This window comes from Colletotrichum truncatum (assembly GCF_014235925.2).
Source record: "Colletotrichum truncatum strain CMES1059 chromosome Unknown Contig_0006, whole genome shotgun sequence".
In the NCBI taxonomy this organism is placed as follows: Eukaryota; Fungi; Ascomycota; class Sordariomycetes; order Glomerellales; family Glomerellaceae; genus Colletotrichum; species Colletotrichum truncatum.
In genome coordinates, this window is record NW_027222403.1 from 1,552,247 (window position 1) to 1,567,137 (window position 14,891).

The following is a 14,891-nucleotide window of genomic DNA, read 5'->3' on the forward strand; positions in this document are numbered from 1 at the left end:
GTTGATGCAAATATATATTCGTCAGCAGCACTCCATACAACCGTTCAACCTTTTAAGAGACAAACGCTCGTACGCACATCTTTCTAGTTGCAATTTGAAACCAGACTTCCCCTCATATCAAAACTCACCTCTTCATTGCCTCGTGGTACAACTTACGCGATGTTTGACAACAATGGTGACGCCCTGCGACATCGCATCACGGCGGCATGCGGCGCCGGCTTCTTGCTTTTTGGGTACGATCAGGGAGTTTTTGGAGGCATTTTGAGCAACAAGTCTTTTATCGAAACGTTCAATAACCCAAACTCCACAATTCAAGGCCAAATCGTGGCTTCGTATGATATTGGCTGCATCATGGGCACAATCGTGTCCATGTTTCTCGGAGACAAGCTTGGCCGAAAGAGGTGCATCTTCTGCGGATGTACTATCCTCATCATAGGGGGCATTTTGCAGGCGGCTTCATACTCTATTGCGCTGATGATATTCGGCAGAGTTGTCGCTGGCATTGGCAACGGCATGAATACTATAGCCATTCCTGTTTGGCAGTCTGAGACGGCAAAACCAGGTAATCGTGGGAAACTGATTGTGTTACAAATGGTTACAAATATATTTGGTATTGTCATCACCAATGTAAGTGGGCAAGACTCTGGCAACTCAAACCAAATACAACCAACTATTCTCAAACTGACATTCTACTTCCAGTGGATGAACTTCGGATTTACTTACGTCCCGGATAATTCGGTATCTTGGAGATTTCCATTGGCTTTCCAATGTGTCTTTGCTATTGTCACGATCATCATGACCTCCATTGCCCCAGAATCACCACGTTGGTTGATAATGAGCAAACGCGAAACAGAGGCCCAAAACGTCATTGCCCGTTTTCAAAGCAAACCTGAGAACCATGCCTCTGTGATAGAAGAGATGCAGTACCTCGCTGCATCGGTAAACCATGAGGCAGAACTACAAAATTCTGTTTCCTTCAAGGAGATATTCAGCAACGGGCCACAACAGACTTTCCGCCGTATTCTTCTTGGGGCAGGGACGCCGGTTTTTCAACAAGTGGGAGGAGTAAATGTTATCGCTTACTATCTTCCAATGTCTGTTCCAACGTATTCCGCCAGTTTAAAAAGCTTCTACTAACTATTTGCAGCGTTCTAGTTCGATCTTTCGGCATGTCGCAGCGTCTAGCACTGATTCTTTCCGCCGTGGACTCCATGTCTCTGATGTTCTGGGGCGGCATAGCTGCCTTGCTCATTGACCGCATTGGTCGCAGGCGGTTAATGCTCATGGGTGTGGCCTGCAGCGGGGTCTGCTTTGCGCTCGTGGCCATCGGACTCCGCTACAGTGGACCCGACAAGACAAACAAGAGCATGTCTATCTTGGCTGTCGTCTTCATATTCTTGTACTATGTCTTTTATGGCCTGTCGCTGCTCTCTATTCCGTTCATGTACCCTGCCGAAGTTAATTCGCAGCGCATGCGTAACATGGGCACCTCGATTGCTACGGCGGTCAACTGGACTTGCGTATACATCGTTGTTGTCGTTACACCAACTGCAATTGACAGCATCGGCTGGAAGTACTATTTGATCTATGCTATTTTCAATTTTGCTTTCGTGCCGATCATTTGGCACTGGTACGTGGAAACGGCCAACTTGTCACTGGAACAAGTTGATCGTCTGTTCGAGATTAAACACGCAGGGGGCAAAAAGATGAACTGGAAAGAAGCAACCAGGTTGGCAAAGATGGAGACTCCCACTAATATCGAACTGAAAGAAGAAAACGGTCAGAACGGCATGGCAAGTCACCATGAGTCACCTAATAAATGAAGAGTTGTGTGGACTTAGAGCAACAATCAGGCTCAATACATGTCTCATGGCGAAAAATGTCTCAAAGTTGAAGTCTGTTTGGTCAGACAACAAAAGTAAAGATTGACAGATTTAAACATGCAGTAATTGATACACTTGTGGTTTGTAAATACCAGTTTTGTGCTTCTTTGTTTTCTATAATGATGTTCGACATAATAGAGACACTCAATTCGGAATTAGCTGTGAATCTGTCTCCAATGCATAGCAACACCATTGTTGAGGTAAGTCCCTAGACATTGGCATAATTAACATGACTATAAACTGAATAGCTGGTCAAAGCTGCCTTCATCCTCAATTATGTTACCTTGCAGAACTCTTTGATATCTTTGAAACCTGCACAGGGCGGCGAATAGGAGGAAGCTAAGGTACCTAAAGTAGCATACAGCCGAGCGGACGGTTGCATATAACCGAGTTGCCGAGAGCGTGCCGCGCGACATCAAGCCATCAGGAACCTAGAAATGGACCAAGGAATAGCTTCTTCGAACACCAGCTATCAATTTAGGCAAAACTTCAAACGAACGGGAAACCAATTCAATAATGACTGTTTATTGGAGCATCTCGTAACATACGAATACTGTCACATAGAAAAAAGAGTGCACCGAAGGTCTCATTGCTTCTCGTCTTTTTTCTTGTCCTAATTGTATGAATCCTGGCAAACGCAGCCTACTAGATATGGATATTTCTTTGCAAGGTAGAATCCGGAATCCTTTCCGATCCGCCATTTCGTCGTTCGCTACTAACCCGTTTTGTCATTAACCCCGGACTTTTGAATGCGGGGGACCCCATTGAGTTCATGTCTCGGATGGTATTTCCGATTCCCATGATCCTGGACCGATGCCAAAGTCGATGTCCAGCAATGATGGGCGAGAGATTCGCCGTTGGGAACGCAATAACCAGCATACCTGTCAAAAGACACCTGTGAAATCAATTTCTGGTTCTGCTGTTTCCACGGTCATCAACTATGACTCCAGCTCCTCGCCGATGTGGGGAGGCGGCTTCTTCAACCCAACAGCTCACGCCACAGTCCAAGGAAAGAGATCATGAGGAGGAACGAGACCAAGGCCGGGGCACCAGAGAGCTATCACAACCAGTATCACGCGATCAACCTCAGGCTAGGCGAGTCCGTCCTGGCCCTTTGATTCGCCACCGTGCCGCGCGCGCATGCCAAAAGTGTAATGAAAAGCGCATCAAATGCGATGCCAGTGAACGAGGCACGCCGTGTACAAGATGTGTTGAAAAGGGCGAAGTTGAGTGCAAGCTCATCAAGTCGCGACGCGGTACATACGCTCGAAAGCTGGCCGGAGCCAGACGTCAAACACGAGAAGACAGCAATAGCCTTCCCGAAAGTTTGCTAGACAGAACCGCAGCAGGCTCGCAAGATGGTGACAACTTTGCTATCATGACCGCAACTGCGGCTGCCACCGACGCCCCAAGAGAGAGCGAGCCACACCTGCATGACGAGCCTGATCAATTGAACATGCAACAAACAGCCGAGACACCGACTGGTCAGAAAACATGCAGTCAGTCAGGGCCAAATGTCTCTTCTCAGTCGCCGACTTGTGGGGGCCGCATATTCTCACAGAGCAGGTCTCCGTCGCCTGAAGCCGACCTAGCGTCAGGAAGCACCGGGAAGACAGAGGCATCAACCTACCGCGAGATCAGCTGGTCGGCTCTGTTCTCCCACCTTCTCGAGGACGGCAACCAAGGACCACATGCTTTAGACAAAGGCTCTATAACATATCTGGGCGAGTCGTTCCCATTGGCTCTGATATTCAAGGATCTTGCTGGATTCGGTGGCTGGAGACAGCTTCACCATCGGGGGCCTTCCTATCCAGCTATCGACGATGAGCAGTCACACGCCTGTCCTCAGAGCATGCACCCACCATACATGCGGTCGGAAGATATTACTTATCTCTCTTCCAAAGGGGCATTTGAAACGCCGAGCCAGACTGTGCTTGACGCTCTCATAGAGGTCTTCATCACCCAGGTCTACCCGCTCTACCCGATTGTCAACCGTACCGAGTTCATAGAGCAGCATCGAAATAAGAAGGTCCCATGGATTCTTCTACATTCTGTCTGCCTTGCTGCGACAACATTCTGTCCTGCCCGTTTGATTCACAAGTTAGGCTTCGAGTCTCGACGGGCCGCTAGGTGGTCGTTCTACGCTAAGGCTAAGGCACTATTTGATCTTAGCTACGAGGGAAGTAAAATTGTTGCGCTTCAGGTAACCATCCTCATGACATTTTGGGGAGGTGGGCCAAACATGTATTGGAACTTCTATTCGTGGGTTAGCACAGGTGTCACTATAGCCGAAACGCTGGGCTGTCATCGCACAATGGTCAGTACTAATGTCCAGCCGCAGGACCGCAGTCTGCTTAAGCGGCTCTGGTGGATTTTGGTAATACGAGACACGGCATGTGCGGCGCTGGTTGGGCGTCCCTTTAGGATCAACATGGACCACTGCGATGTTGATCAGCTCGTCATGAGTGACTTCGAGCAAGGTACGCCTTCCATTTCGGGACTGTACCAGATCGAGTTTTCAAAACTGTCTCTGATACTCCGGAATATCATAATGACACGTTTTTCCGCGCGTCGAGATCCGTCGCGCGTTCCCATGACCCTTCACTACATGCTCACCGAGTGGCGATCCAAGCTTCCAGTTGAGCTCGCTTGGTCTGATACTGGGAGTCGTCCACCCAACGTCCTCAGTGCTTGTCTTGCTGTCACCTATAATCACCATATGATTCTTTCGCATCTGAATTGCTCGACTGAACAAACTCCGGCCCACCAGTTGACGTCCGAAGAGCTAGTCAGTCTCGCAGCGCAACAGATAGCCTCGATTTCGTGCGGCGTCGTTACCCGCAGAGAGATTCTAATGGCACCTCATGAGTTCCTGCATGGAATTTTTACTGCTGCTGTTGTTTTCTATAAGCTCACCAAGAGCCTTCGACCCATTGAGGGCCAGCTAGGTAGGGCTGGCTTGACTAACTGTCAGATGGTGCTACACGAGACGTACGAGTCCTGGGATCCGAGCCCTTGGATTCAGCATATTCTCAACAAGATTTCGAGCTGCCGGACGTATTCTTCGTCGTCGACTAATACAGAGAGAGAGAATTTATATCAAACTTCTGGGACGATTTCTGTAATGAATGATTACGAGCCACTTGGTCCTGATGAGAACTTGATCTCACCGCAGACCTTTGAATATTGGCAAGACTATCCTATACCAGGGAATTTGTTTGATCTTTGTTACGACCCGCTAGGCACAACCTAACCGGAACCAGACCCACAAGACACTTGGCGGCTATATGACATTTGTATGCAGAGAAATACAGGAACAGAAGGGTCACCTCGGGACAGCAGAACTACAAGCAAGTCACGTACTTTGAGACTTATCTCTAAGCAACTTCTAGCCCAAAGTTAACAGTAGTATAATGTTACTATTACTCAAACACCAACCTAGTACAAGCTTAACTACCTTACCTTAACTTTTAATTCATCTGTACAATTATTAGTTTAGCAACCTATAACCTATTGTTAGTCTTACTACTTTAACTTTCATCAGTAGATATACCGTTACCTAAGCTAGCCGTAATAATAATTCTACAAAAATCATTTGTAATGTATATAAGATCAATTTCAAGCCAAACTTCGGGGAAAAAAAGAACAAAACTTAAGAAAATGTCGATAAACATTACCATCGATGGTAAATGTGTCGTTGTATTTGAATAGAAGATGTTAAATTTATGTTGCAACTTAAACTGATTTCCGATTCAGTAGCCCTATTTCTACCTAGACAAACTATTTCAAGACCCATCATATCACAACGGATGTAAGAGTACGTTAGTGCCATATGGCCATAAAGATGGATGTAAAACGACTGAGTATCTATCTGAATTTACTTCAATATGCCTTAACTATCTGCCTGCCCGAATTCATCATACATTAAATCGGAAATCTTGACTGCTAGATCCCATAAAGTCGGCGTGTAAATGAGGTCGAACAACGGCAAGTCGACCAAAAAGTACTGAGCGATCCAGCCGGTAAGCTCGATAGCATTCAAAGAGTCCAGTCCAATATCATCCAACAAAGCTGTGGGAAGGATTTCTGTATCCGGCTGAGCGAGCAACTCCGATATGGCAATTCCAACATGCTTGACGATGAGTTCGATTGTGGCATCGTCCTTCAAGCGATCCGGAGCAGTCTTGGCAATAAGAACGACAGCTTCAACATTGTTCTGTTCGAGCTGGTCTTGTGCGCTGCCACTTTGGTTGTTAAAACTATAAGCCGGACTCATTCTGGCGTCTTTCTTCCAAAGAACGTGTGTTGATGGATCCGCCAGGGGTCTTTCAGACCAAAGTCCAAGAACGACTTGGCTTCTGTCGGAGGTCGGATCTGAATTAGGTTGTGAATGGAGAATGCTTGTTGTCAAGCAGTCCAAAAGGTCTTGCTCCCCTAGAACATGATACCCAGCTGCCTTAGCTCTGAGTTCCATGTTGTCAGTCTGAGCGACCACGCCTATGCCTCCCATCACACCAATGTCAATTACTGATGCGTTCAGTCCAAGCTGGTGTCTATACTTGACAAATGCATCAAGGTAAGTGTTTGCCGCGTTGTAGTTTGCCTGCCCAATCTGCCCAGTGACGCCACTCATGGATGAGAACAGAAGGAAGAAATCGAGATGATGATGCAAGAGCGCCTTGTGGAGGTTTATTGTTCCTTCAATCTTGGGATCAATGCACTCTTTCCACTCCTCGAATGACATTCGTGAAATTGCATTATCCTTCTTTGTGTTAGCTCTTGACCGCAAAGAAAGTTATATGAGAGTGGAAAGATACTAGACATACCCTCAAAACCATAGACATTTGGATAACACCAGAAATAGGGGAATTGGCTACTTTCACTGCTTTTGATACGTCGCTTGAATTTGAGACGCTGCCTGCCACCGTCGTTACGAGGCATCCTTGGCTTCTAAGCTCTTCGAGGAAATTGGAGGAGTCGGATCGCTTTCCTGCACTGCGAGAGAGGAAGATCAACTCTCTTGCACCATTTTCGACCATCCAAGTCGCTACAGCTTGACCTAATCCTCCTAAGCCTCCCACCAACAGATAAGAAGCATCAGAGCGGAATCGAAGTCCCGTCTCAGAAGGCGACATATGGAATGTCGTTCGCTGATTTTCTAAAGGCAGCCTGAGGATGATTTTGTTCTCAATTGAATCTTTCTTAGCCGCGGCTTGAAACGCTTCGCGAACATAGTCTGCCTCAAAGGTTAAGCAAAGCTGCATCCAGCTCGGTTGCGCTTCTGCGAAGAAATACGCTTTGCATTGTTGTAATGCTCTGGGATTGAGATATCAGCAAACGGAAGATCAGTCATCATAAGAAAACACCATTTGTGCTTCTCTTACCTTGCCATCAACTCAGGCTCTTCTAGGCCCAGAAGCATAATATTGACAATACGATGAGCTTGGCTAGCGCGAAGGCTTGCTGGTATCAAATCCCTCGCCCTGGAATCTGATATGTCCAAAAATGTGCCGGAAGTCGACAAGCACTGCAGCAAGATCTCTGGCTGGCTGCTTCCGAAACCCAATACATAATCCGCATATTTCTGATTCAAGGTCTCTTTGACTCTTGAAATCGAAAGGCCTTCATGGCTGGACAATATGTGAGTTCTAGAGATTTGAAACTCATTCTCCAGGAGTGATCCATCTTCCTCGGAATCAACGACGAAATAAACCTAAGGTTTCATTAGCTTTCATTTTTGTTCGCTTTCTTTCGAAGAAAATAAGATGTGGCGTATGGATGGTGTTCTGCTTGTCTCTTACCGATGCCTGAGCTGCTTTCAAGATCTGCATGACTGCAAGACAGACGTGACTACGAACGAAAGGTAATAAAACAGTCTGTGAACTAAGCATTAGCAAAAGAGAAGAAACTAAACATTTACAGGTGCCAACTCACCGCTCCCTGCCGAACTCTTCCGAACTCTACCACCGCCAGAAACGCATTTGCAAATGCTAGTGGAATAGAAGAAGCAGTCTCGTACAACATGTTGTCTTCTAGTCTGAGACAATTTGTAGGAGAAATGTCTATGTGGCTTGCAAGAGTACCATGGGAGACGAACATGACTCTGTCGCCGACTTTAAAATCTCGGATATCACTGCCAACTTGTCTGATAATGCCAGCTCCCTCGCACCCAAGAAGAAGAGTGCTCGTATTAACAAGACGCTTAACGGTATCCGCATCCTATGAGACTTGTTAAAGAAGGTTACATGAATGGGACTGCGGATGCATCAACTTACCTGTTTGTCGATAGAAGCTGCTTGGACCTCTACCCGAATGTGACTAGGATCAACGTCTCGTAGGGGGAAGTTGACCCATTGAAGGGTTGTTACGACCCGTAAACAAGGATAACAGCTGAACGACCCACTTGGGCGTCGGGCGGCTAGAACAGGACATTTGTACTGCAGGATCACGGGAACAACAGGGACTCACTCGGGAACGGAAGAACTATGGTACAAGTCACGTGATGATAAGATAAGACTGAGCAGGTAGTATGGGTCACTGAGCGCTCAGTCAGAGCTACTGAGCGCTCACCAACGATCACTGATCGCTCACCGGTACCTGATCAGTGATCAGCGACAAGACACAGGGACTGTCCAGGACTTGTATATAGTATGACCTGAGCTCGGCCCATGGTCAGACTTCCATAGCTCTTCAGCAATCAACTTTGTGATTACCCTAACCGGTACTTTCAGCTATACCTAAGTGACGACTACTCTACGACTCTTGTTGAGGCCTTGACTGATCACCAAGACCTTTGAAGATCTACGATCTATTCGACCAGGACCACGGAACGACTGTTACTACTCTCAATCCCTGGCTTACTGTTAACACAAACCCACTGTCAGTTAGCTGGCCGTAACAAGGGTCTCCAATTGACGGGGTTTCTTTGGGATGGGCCTTGAAGAGGATTGTTTAGCCATGGATAAGGAGCACCGAGAAAGCTCTTCCTGTATTGTGGTGCAGTGAAACCTTGGTACTTTGACGGCGCCGCGAGTCAGGGCAAATTCAAAATCCGGATTGATGCCATCGTTGAAACGTCGCAAGGGCAAGTGTTTAACAATGTTGATAAGGCCTTTGCTCAAGCTGGTAATGTCGCCATCCTCTGTGTCGACCTCTACAACAGTGATGTCCGTCTTCAACTCAGACCGCAGAGTACGGGCCAGCCCATTAATCATGGCGAATTTGGGGTCTTTGCAGGAAGTTTGGGACAGAGGCGTGACCCAAACGATTGGTTTCCTATGTCCCGATAAGAGATCGATGAATGGCCTGAACTCAGCATCGGTGAGATTGTAAATATATGGCGTAACCAGATCCCAGAAGAAAATCAAAGTTTCCTCCGCCGGGATATTCTGCATGTTGAAGCATACATGTGACGGAACGGAGTATGAATCAAGATCTGACTTAAACTAATCAACGAGTAAAGTTGCTTGTTCTGGGGCCAGAATGCAGATGTTCTGCGTGATGGGGGGTGTATGAAGCTGTAAAACAGGCGGTATTATGTTAGGCTCCTTTTTATTTTCCGGAATTAAATTGAAGCCAGCAGCTCGAAGCTCCTGTAGTAGCCTTTCTGTTGCGATAGTTGGAATACGGAGTCGTGTGGCACTTCCAGCCACACGCCCGCCAGGCTGAGAGGCCCAAGCCTCCCAGACCCACGTGACAAGCCAAGGGGGAATATCCCTACCTTCTAGTTAATAATACTACTTTCAACTATTATAAACTATCGGTTAGAATTAATTTACTATTATTTATTATTAACGAACGGAATTCCGTTTTACCCCTTATAAAACCTATACTAATTAGTAGTAAACCTTATAGTTACTATTAATTTAGTTAACTTTATAATTACTACTTTGCTACGGATAAACCGTAGATTAGCAAGGTTAACACTAGAAGAGACGACTTCTTGAACTGGATACCTAAGCCTAGGTAAAAGTAAGGATTTCGTACTAACGAGAGAAGAAGCGAGAGTAACTAGGATCTATGGAAACTAGTAGAAGAAAGCTTTTTTTCCTCGAATCTACTAGTAATCCGATTATTCGAGTAACCTAGGGACTGCTATGCTTACCTTAGGCAGGATAAAGTTAATCGTAGCTAATTATCGCTAGTAAGAGTATTCTATTACGCGTTTTTAATTACTAGAAGAAGAGACCTACCGAATCGATAGTCTTCTAACCTCTTTACGTTATAAAGGCGAAGATTTACAAATCTTATAAGGGATAATAACTTCCCTAACTATAACTATCCCCTACGCGCGGTGCTAATTACGAGGCGCCTGCTAGTTTCTTAATAAATCCCTAGATAAGGTGCTAACCGCGAAGCGCTTACTATAAGAGACCTCCCTATTAGAAGAAGAATACGCTAAAAGGTAAGTAGAGACTACTAATAGTAATCCGCCTATATAGCTATATATATACGCCTCTAAGGCTACGGCTTAAGAGAAATATACGTAGTTATAAGCGTTATAAAGCTAACTATCTACTAGATTCTAAACTTCTTAATAGTAAGAAGCAAAGCCTAAAGTAAGAAAAAGAGATTTATGAGAGAATCTATAATAAAACTTTCTCCCTACTAATTCGAGACCTATATATACCTTTATACCTTTCGAGAATATTAGTAAGAATAGCGTTAACGGAAATAAATAATAAACCGACGAAAATCCCCGATTTTACGATTCTTTCCCCTTAGAATTGTAATATCCCGAATCGTCTTTTAACTCCTACTTCTAGGCTTATATCTTATATTAATCGTAGCTAACGCTATTAAGGATTAGAATTTAAGATTCTAAATAGAAGTAATCTTTTTATACTATTAGAATAAAGCGAAATTTATAAGAAGGATTGCTTATAAGCAGCGTTACTACTAAAAGCTAATTAATAATCTCTATCCTATAGAGAATCGAAAGTATAATCGATCTAGTAGTATAAGGCAACTAGGCAATCAACCTTATAAACGCTAGCCTATAGCAACTAGGTTCCTATATAAGTTTCCTACTTAAGACTTATAAGAAGAGGAATCTTATAAGCCTTAAGCTATAGAATAAAGTTTCTCCCGATTTCGCCGACTAGTTAGAAGAAGACTTCTAAAACATACCTCCCCTAATCTTACGATTCTTTAGAAACTATTTAATTAGTAATAGCGTCTATGTCGAAATAGATAGTAAGAAAATCTCGAAAAACATAGCATTAGCCTTTAAAAAGGAAGAATTCTACTACTAGTTACCTTAAGAACTCGAATAAGGCGTTAAGAGATATCGCAACCTAAAGGCTTTAATAAAAAACCCCGAATTCTATAAAGAGATTACGAGACTAGTAACAATAGCTAATAGTATAAGAGGAAGAGTCGAACCAACCCTATAGCTACCTCCTCTATAAGAATAATAACAATAGCAACTACCGTACCGACCGCTATATCCTACGGTCTTTCCGTTAACAGACTTCTAACTATATAAGTTAACAGACCGTATCGGAAAGCAATTAACAGAATTCGTAAAACTATATCCCGACGATATAAAATATAGCGGCGATATATACGATATACTTAAAAAGAAGATGCTAGTATTCGTAGATTACTATAAAATGCTAGGAATTTACACCTCTTAATATAACAAGATACTTCCCTTAATACTAAAAGGAATAGCTAAAACCTACTTCTACGCCTCGATTAAAGTAATTAACCTATAGCCTAACTTCGAGACTATAATCAACTAATTAAAATCATACTTCGAGACTAAGGAAAGGTAATAAGCATACGTTACGTAGTAGAATATAACTACTCTTCCCTAAATTATTCGCGATAACCTTAGAAAGACTAAATCGGAGTATTTTAACATACTATATAATAAATTAAGCAAGATTTAGCCTAGTTTACTATAATAGGATCATAACGACCGATCCCTCTATACCTAACTTCTATATACTTATAGAGATATTCTAAAGTATATAATAGCGTTATTTATACCGGCTAAGACGTATAAAAGACTTTATAGCTAATTAATCTTATCGATCGAGATAGCTACCTATCTTAACTAATAACAATTTAATATAATAGCTAACCTACTAAAGTAGTATTAGACTGATAAAACTTTTAACGGTCGAGGGCGTTATTTACGATATAGTCGTTTATTACGAAGTTGATTATTACGAAGAAGAAGTTATAATAAACCCTTATTACTACTAATGCTTAAGAAGTACTACGTATATAGAAAACCTAACTACTAGTTAACTAAACATATTATAGAAGAAAGACGAAAAGCGTACGAGAAGTTTAAAACTACTTAATATACCTAGGATACGTTACTTCTAGCATATAGCTAATTTCTCGTCTAATACGAGGGTTTCGACGGGTTAGACTTATAACCTACCGCTGAAAACCCCTAGCAATACTACTACGTAACCGAATAAACTAGTAAAAGTAACGAAGAGGAAAAAACTAGCAGCGATAGTTAATTCTAAGTTACCGCCTATTTTACTATAATAGCAATTAATAGTAATAGGATCGCTACGATCCTAGCAGACTAGTTAACCTGCTATGCTATTACGAAAAAAGACTTCTTCCGTAACTAACTAGAACCGAAAAAGCTACCTTCGCAATTTATACTTAAGGGATGCTACTCTGCTTAGAACTTCTAAGGGATTATGCCTGACTCGGGCGTAGTAGGATTCTTAACTACTAGCTACCTATAATTCGTAGCTTTATAATAAATTTACGAAGGAATTACGTTAAATACTAAGGCGGCTAGCGGCGTTATAGTGAAATTCGGCGATAAGATACTACTAGAGTCTATAAGGACTACTAAAGTACTAACGCTATTTAGAAGCGTTAAATTTTATATTATTAAGACTAATACTCCCTTCCTTATATGCCTAGGAGATATAGACTAATTAAAAGTCTACTTTAACAACGTTACAAATACCTTCATCTAAGGAAACAAGGTCGTACTTATTATTTATAAATAAGGCTACTTATAGTTATTACTCGATAAGGAGAAACTACTTGCTTAGAACTACCTTATAGATGCTAAATTATAACGGGTTTACCGTCGCTTCGGATACCTATCTATTTAACGATTATATAAGGTGCTTTAGAAGGCCGGCTACCTAGTTAAAATTACGGTAATTAAGCAACTATCGAAAGTCTATTATCGATACTAAATATACGTACTAGCGTTATTACGGTTTAAATTTACGTTACAAGACGATTACAAATTTAACTACGAGGTTATCGCCGACATAATATACCTTAAGGGTAATAAACCGGTCTTCTATATCGTTAATACCGCTACGGCGTTTAACGCCGCCTAGTTCCTTAAAGACATTTCTACGAAAGCTACTTAGGAAGCCTTACGCCTCTGCTAGATAGATATATATCAAGGACCCCTAGACTAGCTAGTTACCGATGCTAGAACAAACTTCCGCTTAATAGAATTCCGAAACGCGGCGAGAGGAATAGTAATTAAAATCAAGGAAATTCCTATAAAAGCTTATAATAATATTAAGAAAGTTAAACGATACTATATACCTCTAAGGAAGGTATACGAAATTATCAAAGCAGAAGACCTAATAATTATACTAGAATTAGTATTTTAAATAGTAATTAAAGTAGTTAACGATACTGCTAGCTTAAATAGAATAGTATTAATACTCTTAGTATTCGGCTTATACTTACGAATTACCGACGATTTACTACTATCTCCCGAAGTTATAAGGTAGGCGAAAGCGATTAAGAAGGCGATAAGCAAAGTATATAAACTTTACGTAAGGCGATAGGTAGTAGAAGCTATCGCTACCTATAATAGCCTTAATATAAGGCTAATTATTAATTTACTACTATAGTTATAAATATAAGTATAGCGTAAAAAGAAAGGCTAGACTAGATTATTTACTTTAGTAGCTATAAATAGCAAAACCTATACTATCGATACGCTATATAGTCTAAAAACCTTCTAGTCTACTATAGTTAAACTATACTACAAAGATCCTGATTAACTACCTAATTCCATCGCCGTGCTAGAAGAAGAAGAACCCGAAGCTAAGATACCGTAGTAGGAAGTAGTATGCGACGAAATTATCGTCGCTAGCAGAGGTAGTAAACCGGACGAACCGCAAGAAGCACCGGAGCTACCGAGAAGACGCCCAGGCAGACCTTAGAAGAGACTACTACTAATCGCCTACTTTATAAAGGAATTTAACAATAACCCGGATTATTAATAAATATTCTTATCGATTAAGGAGTAAGTAAACGAAGAATTAGTAATTAAACTACGACGAGAAGGTATTATTACTATACTAAGCGAACTATTTAATTAGTTAACTAAATAAGAGATTAATAGCCTTATCGCTAGAAAAGTATTTAAATTTACTTAGTTTAATAAGAGAAGGTATTAGAATATACGAATCTTCCGATCTCGTATTATTAACGAAGTCAAAGGTAAAATAACTAAACCTTACGAGAAATCGAGACTTATAATATAAGGTTATGCTAACGATAATAAGAAGGCTATATTAACCTAATCGCTAACAATTTAGTAGGCAAGTTAATAGCTAATTCTATTAATTACCTTGTTATTCCTACGAGAAGGGAAATAATTATAGCTTCGAGATATTATATAAGCTTACGTTTAATCCTTTATAAAGCTTAATCGTATTATTCTTACTTACCTACTAAAGCAAATTCAAGACTAGTACCTAAAAGGGATTATTATAAAGGTTATAAAGCCTTTATACGGAATCGCAGAAGCTAGAACCTATTAGTAAGCAACGTATTATAAGCATTATAGAGAGAATCTCTAGATAGTTACTTCTTCGTACGATCTATGCTTATTAATCTTATCTACTAAAAATCTATACTTTAGCTATATCGGTATATAAACCGACGATACCTTTGGTTTATTAGATAAGGCGTTCTTATAATTAGAAGACGAATAGTTAGAAAAAGCAGCTTTTATAGCAAAAGCGAAGAATATCCTTATAA

General features: G+C 42.0%; 3 protein-coding genes across 3 annotated transcripts; 2 read left to right on the forward strand and 1 right to left on the reverse strand.

Moving 5' to 3' along the window:
• Positions 1 to 159: 159 nt before the first annotated feature.
• On the forward strand, positions 160 to 1,823 carry CTRU02_209702 (uncharacterized protein; the record flags this gene model as incomplete). The annotated part of the gene is made up of 3 exons (XM_070205322.1): positions 160 to 627; positions 700 to 992; positions 1,031 to 1,823. The coding sequence occupies 3 exons, from the start codon at positions 160 to 162 to the stop codon at positions 1,821 to 1,823; spliced, it is 1,554 nt and encodes a 517-aa protein (XP_070060970.1).
• Positions 1,824 to 2,823: 1,000 nt separating this feature from the next.
• On the forward strand, positions 2,824 to 4,961 carry CTRU02_209703 (uncharacterized protein; the record flags this gene model as incomplete). The annotated part of the gene is made up of 2 exons (XM_070205323.1): positions 2,824 to 4,831; positions 4,858 to 4,961. 2 exons carry the CDS (start codon positions 2,824 to 2,826, stop codon positions 4,959 to 4,961), a joined length of 2,112 nt encoding a protein of 703 aa, XP_070060971.1.
• An 814-nt stretch (positions 4,962 to 5,775) lies between these two features.
• Positions 5,776 to 7,907, reverse strand: CTRU02_209704 (polyketide synthase; the record flags this gene model as incomplete). Its single annotated transcript, XM_036730234.2, has 5 exons — positions 5,776 to 6,645; positions 6,710 to 7,199; positions 7,268 to 7,596; positions 7,685 to 7,759; positions 7,818 to 7,907. The coding sequence occupies 5 exons, from the start codon at positions 7,905 to 7,907 to the stop codon at positions 5,776 to 5,778; spliced, it is 1,854 nt and encodes a 617-aa protein (XP_036577934.2).
• Positions 7,908 to 14,891: the final 6,984 nt, after the last annotated feature.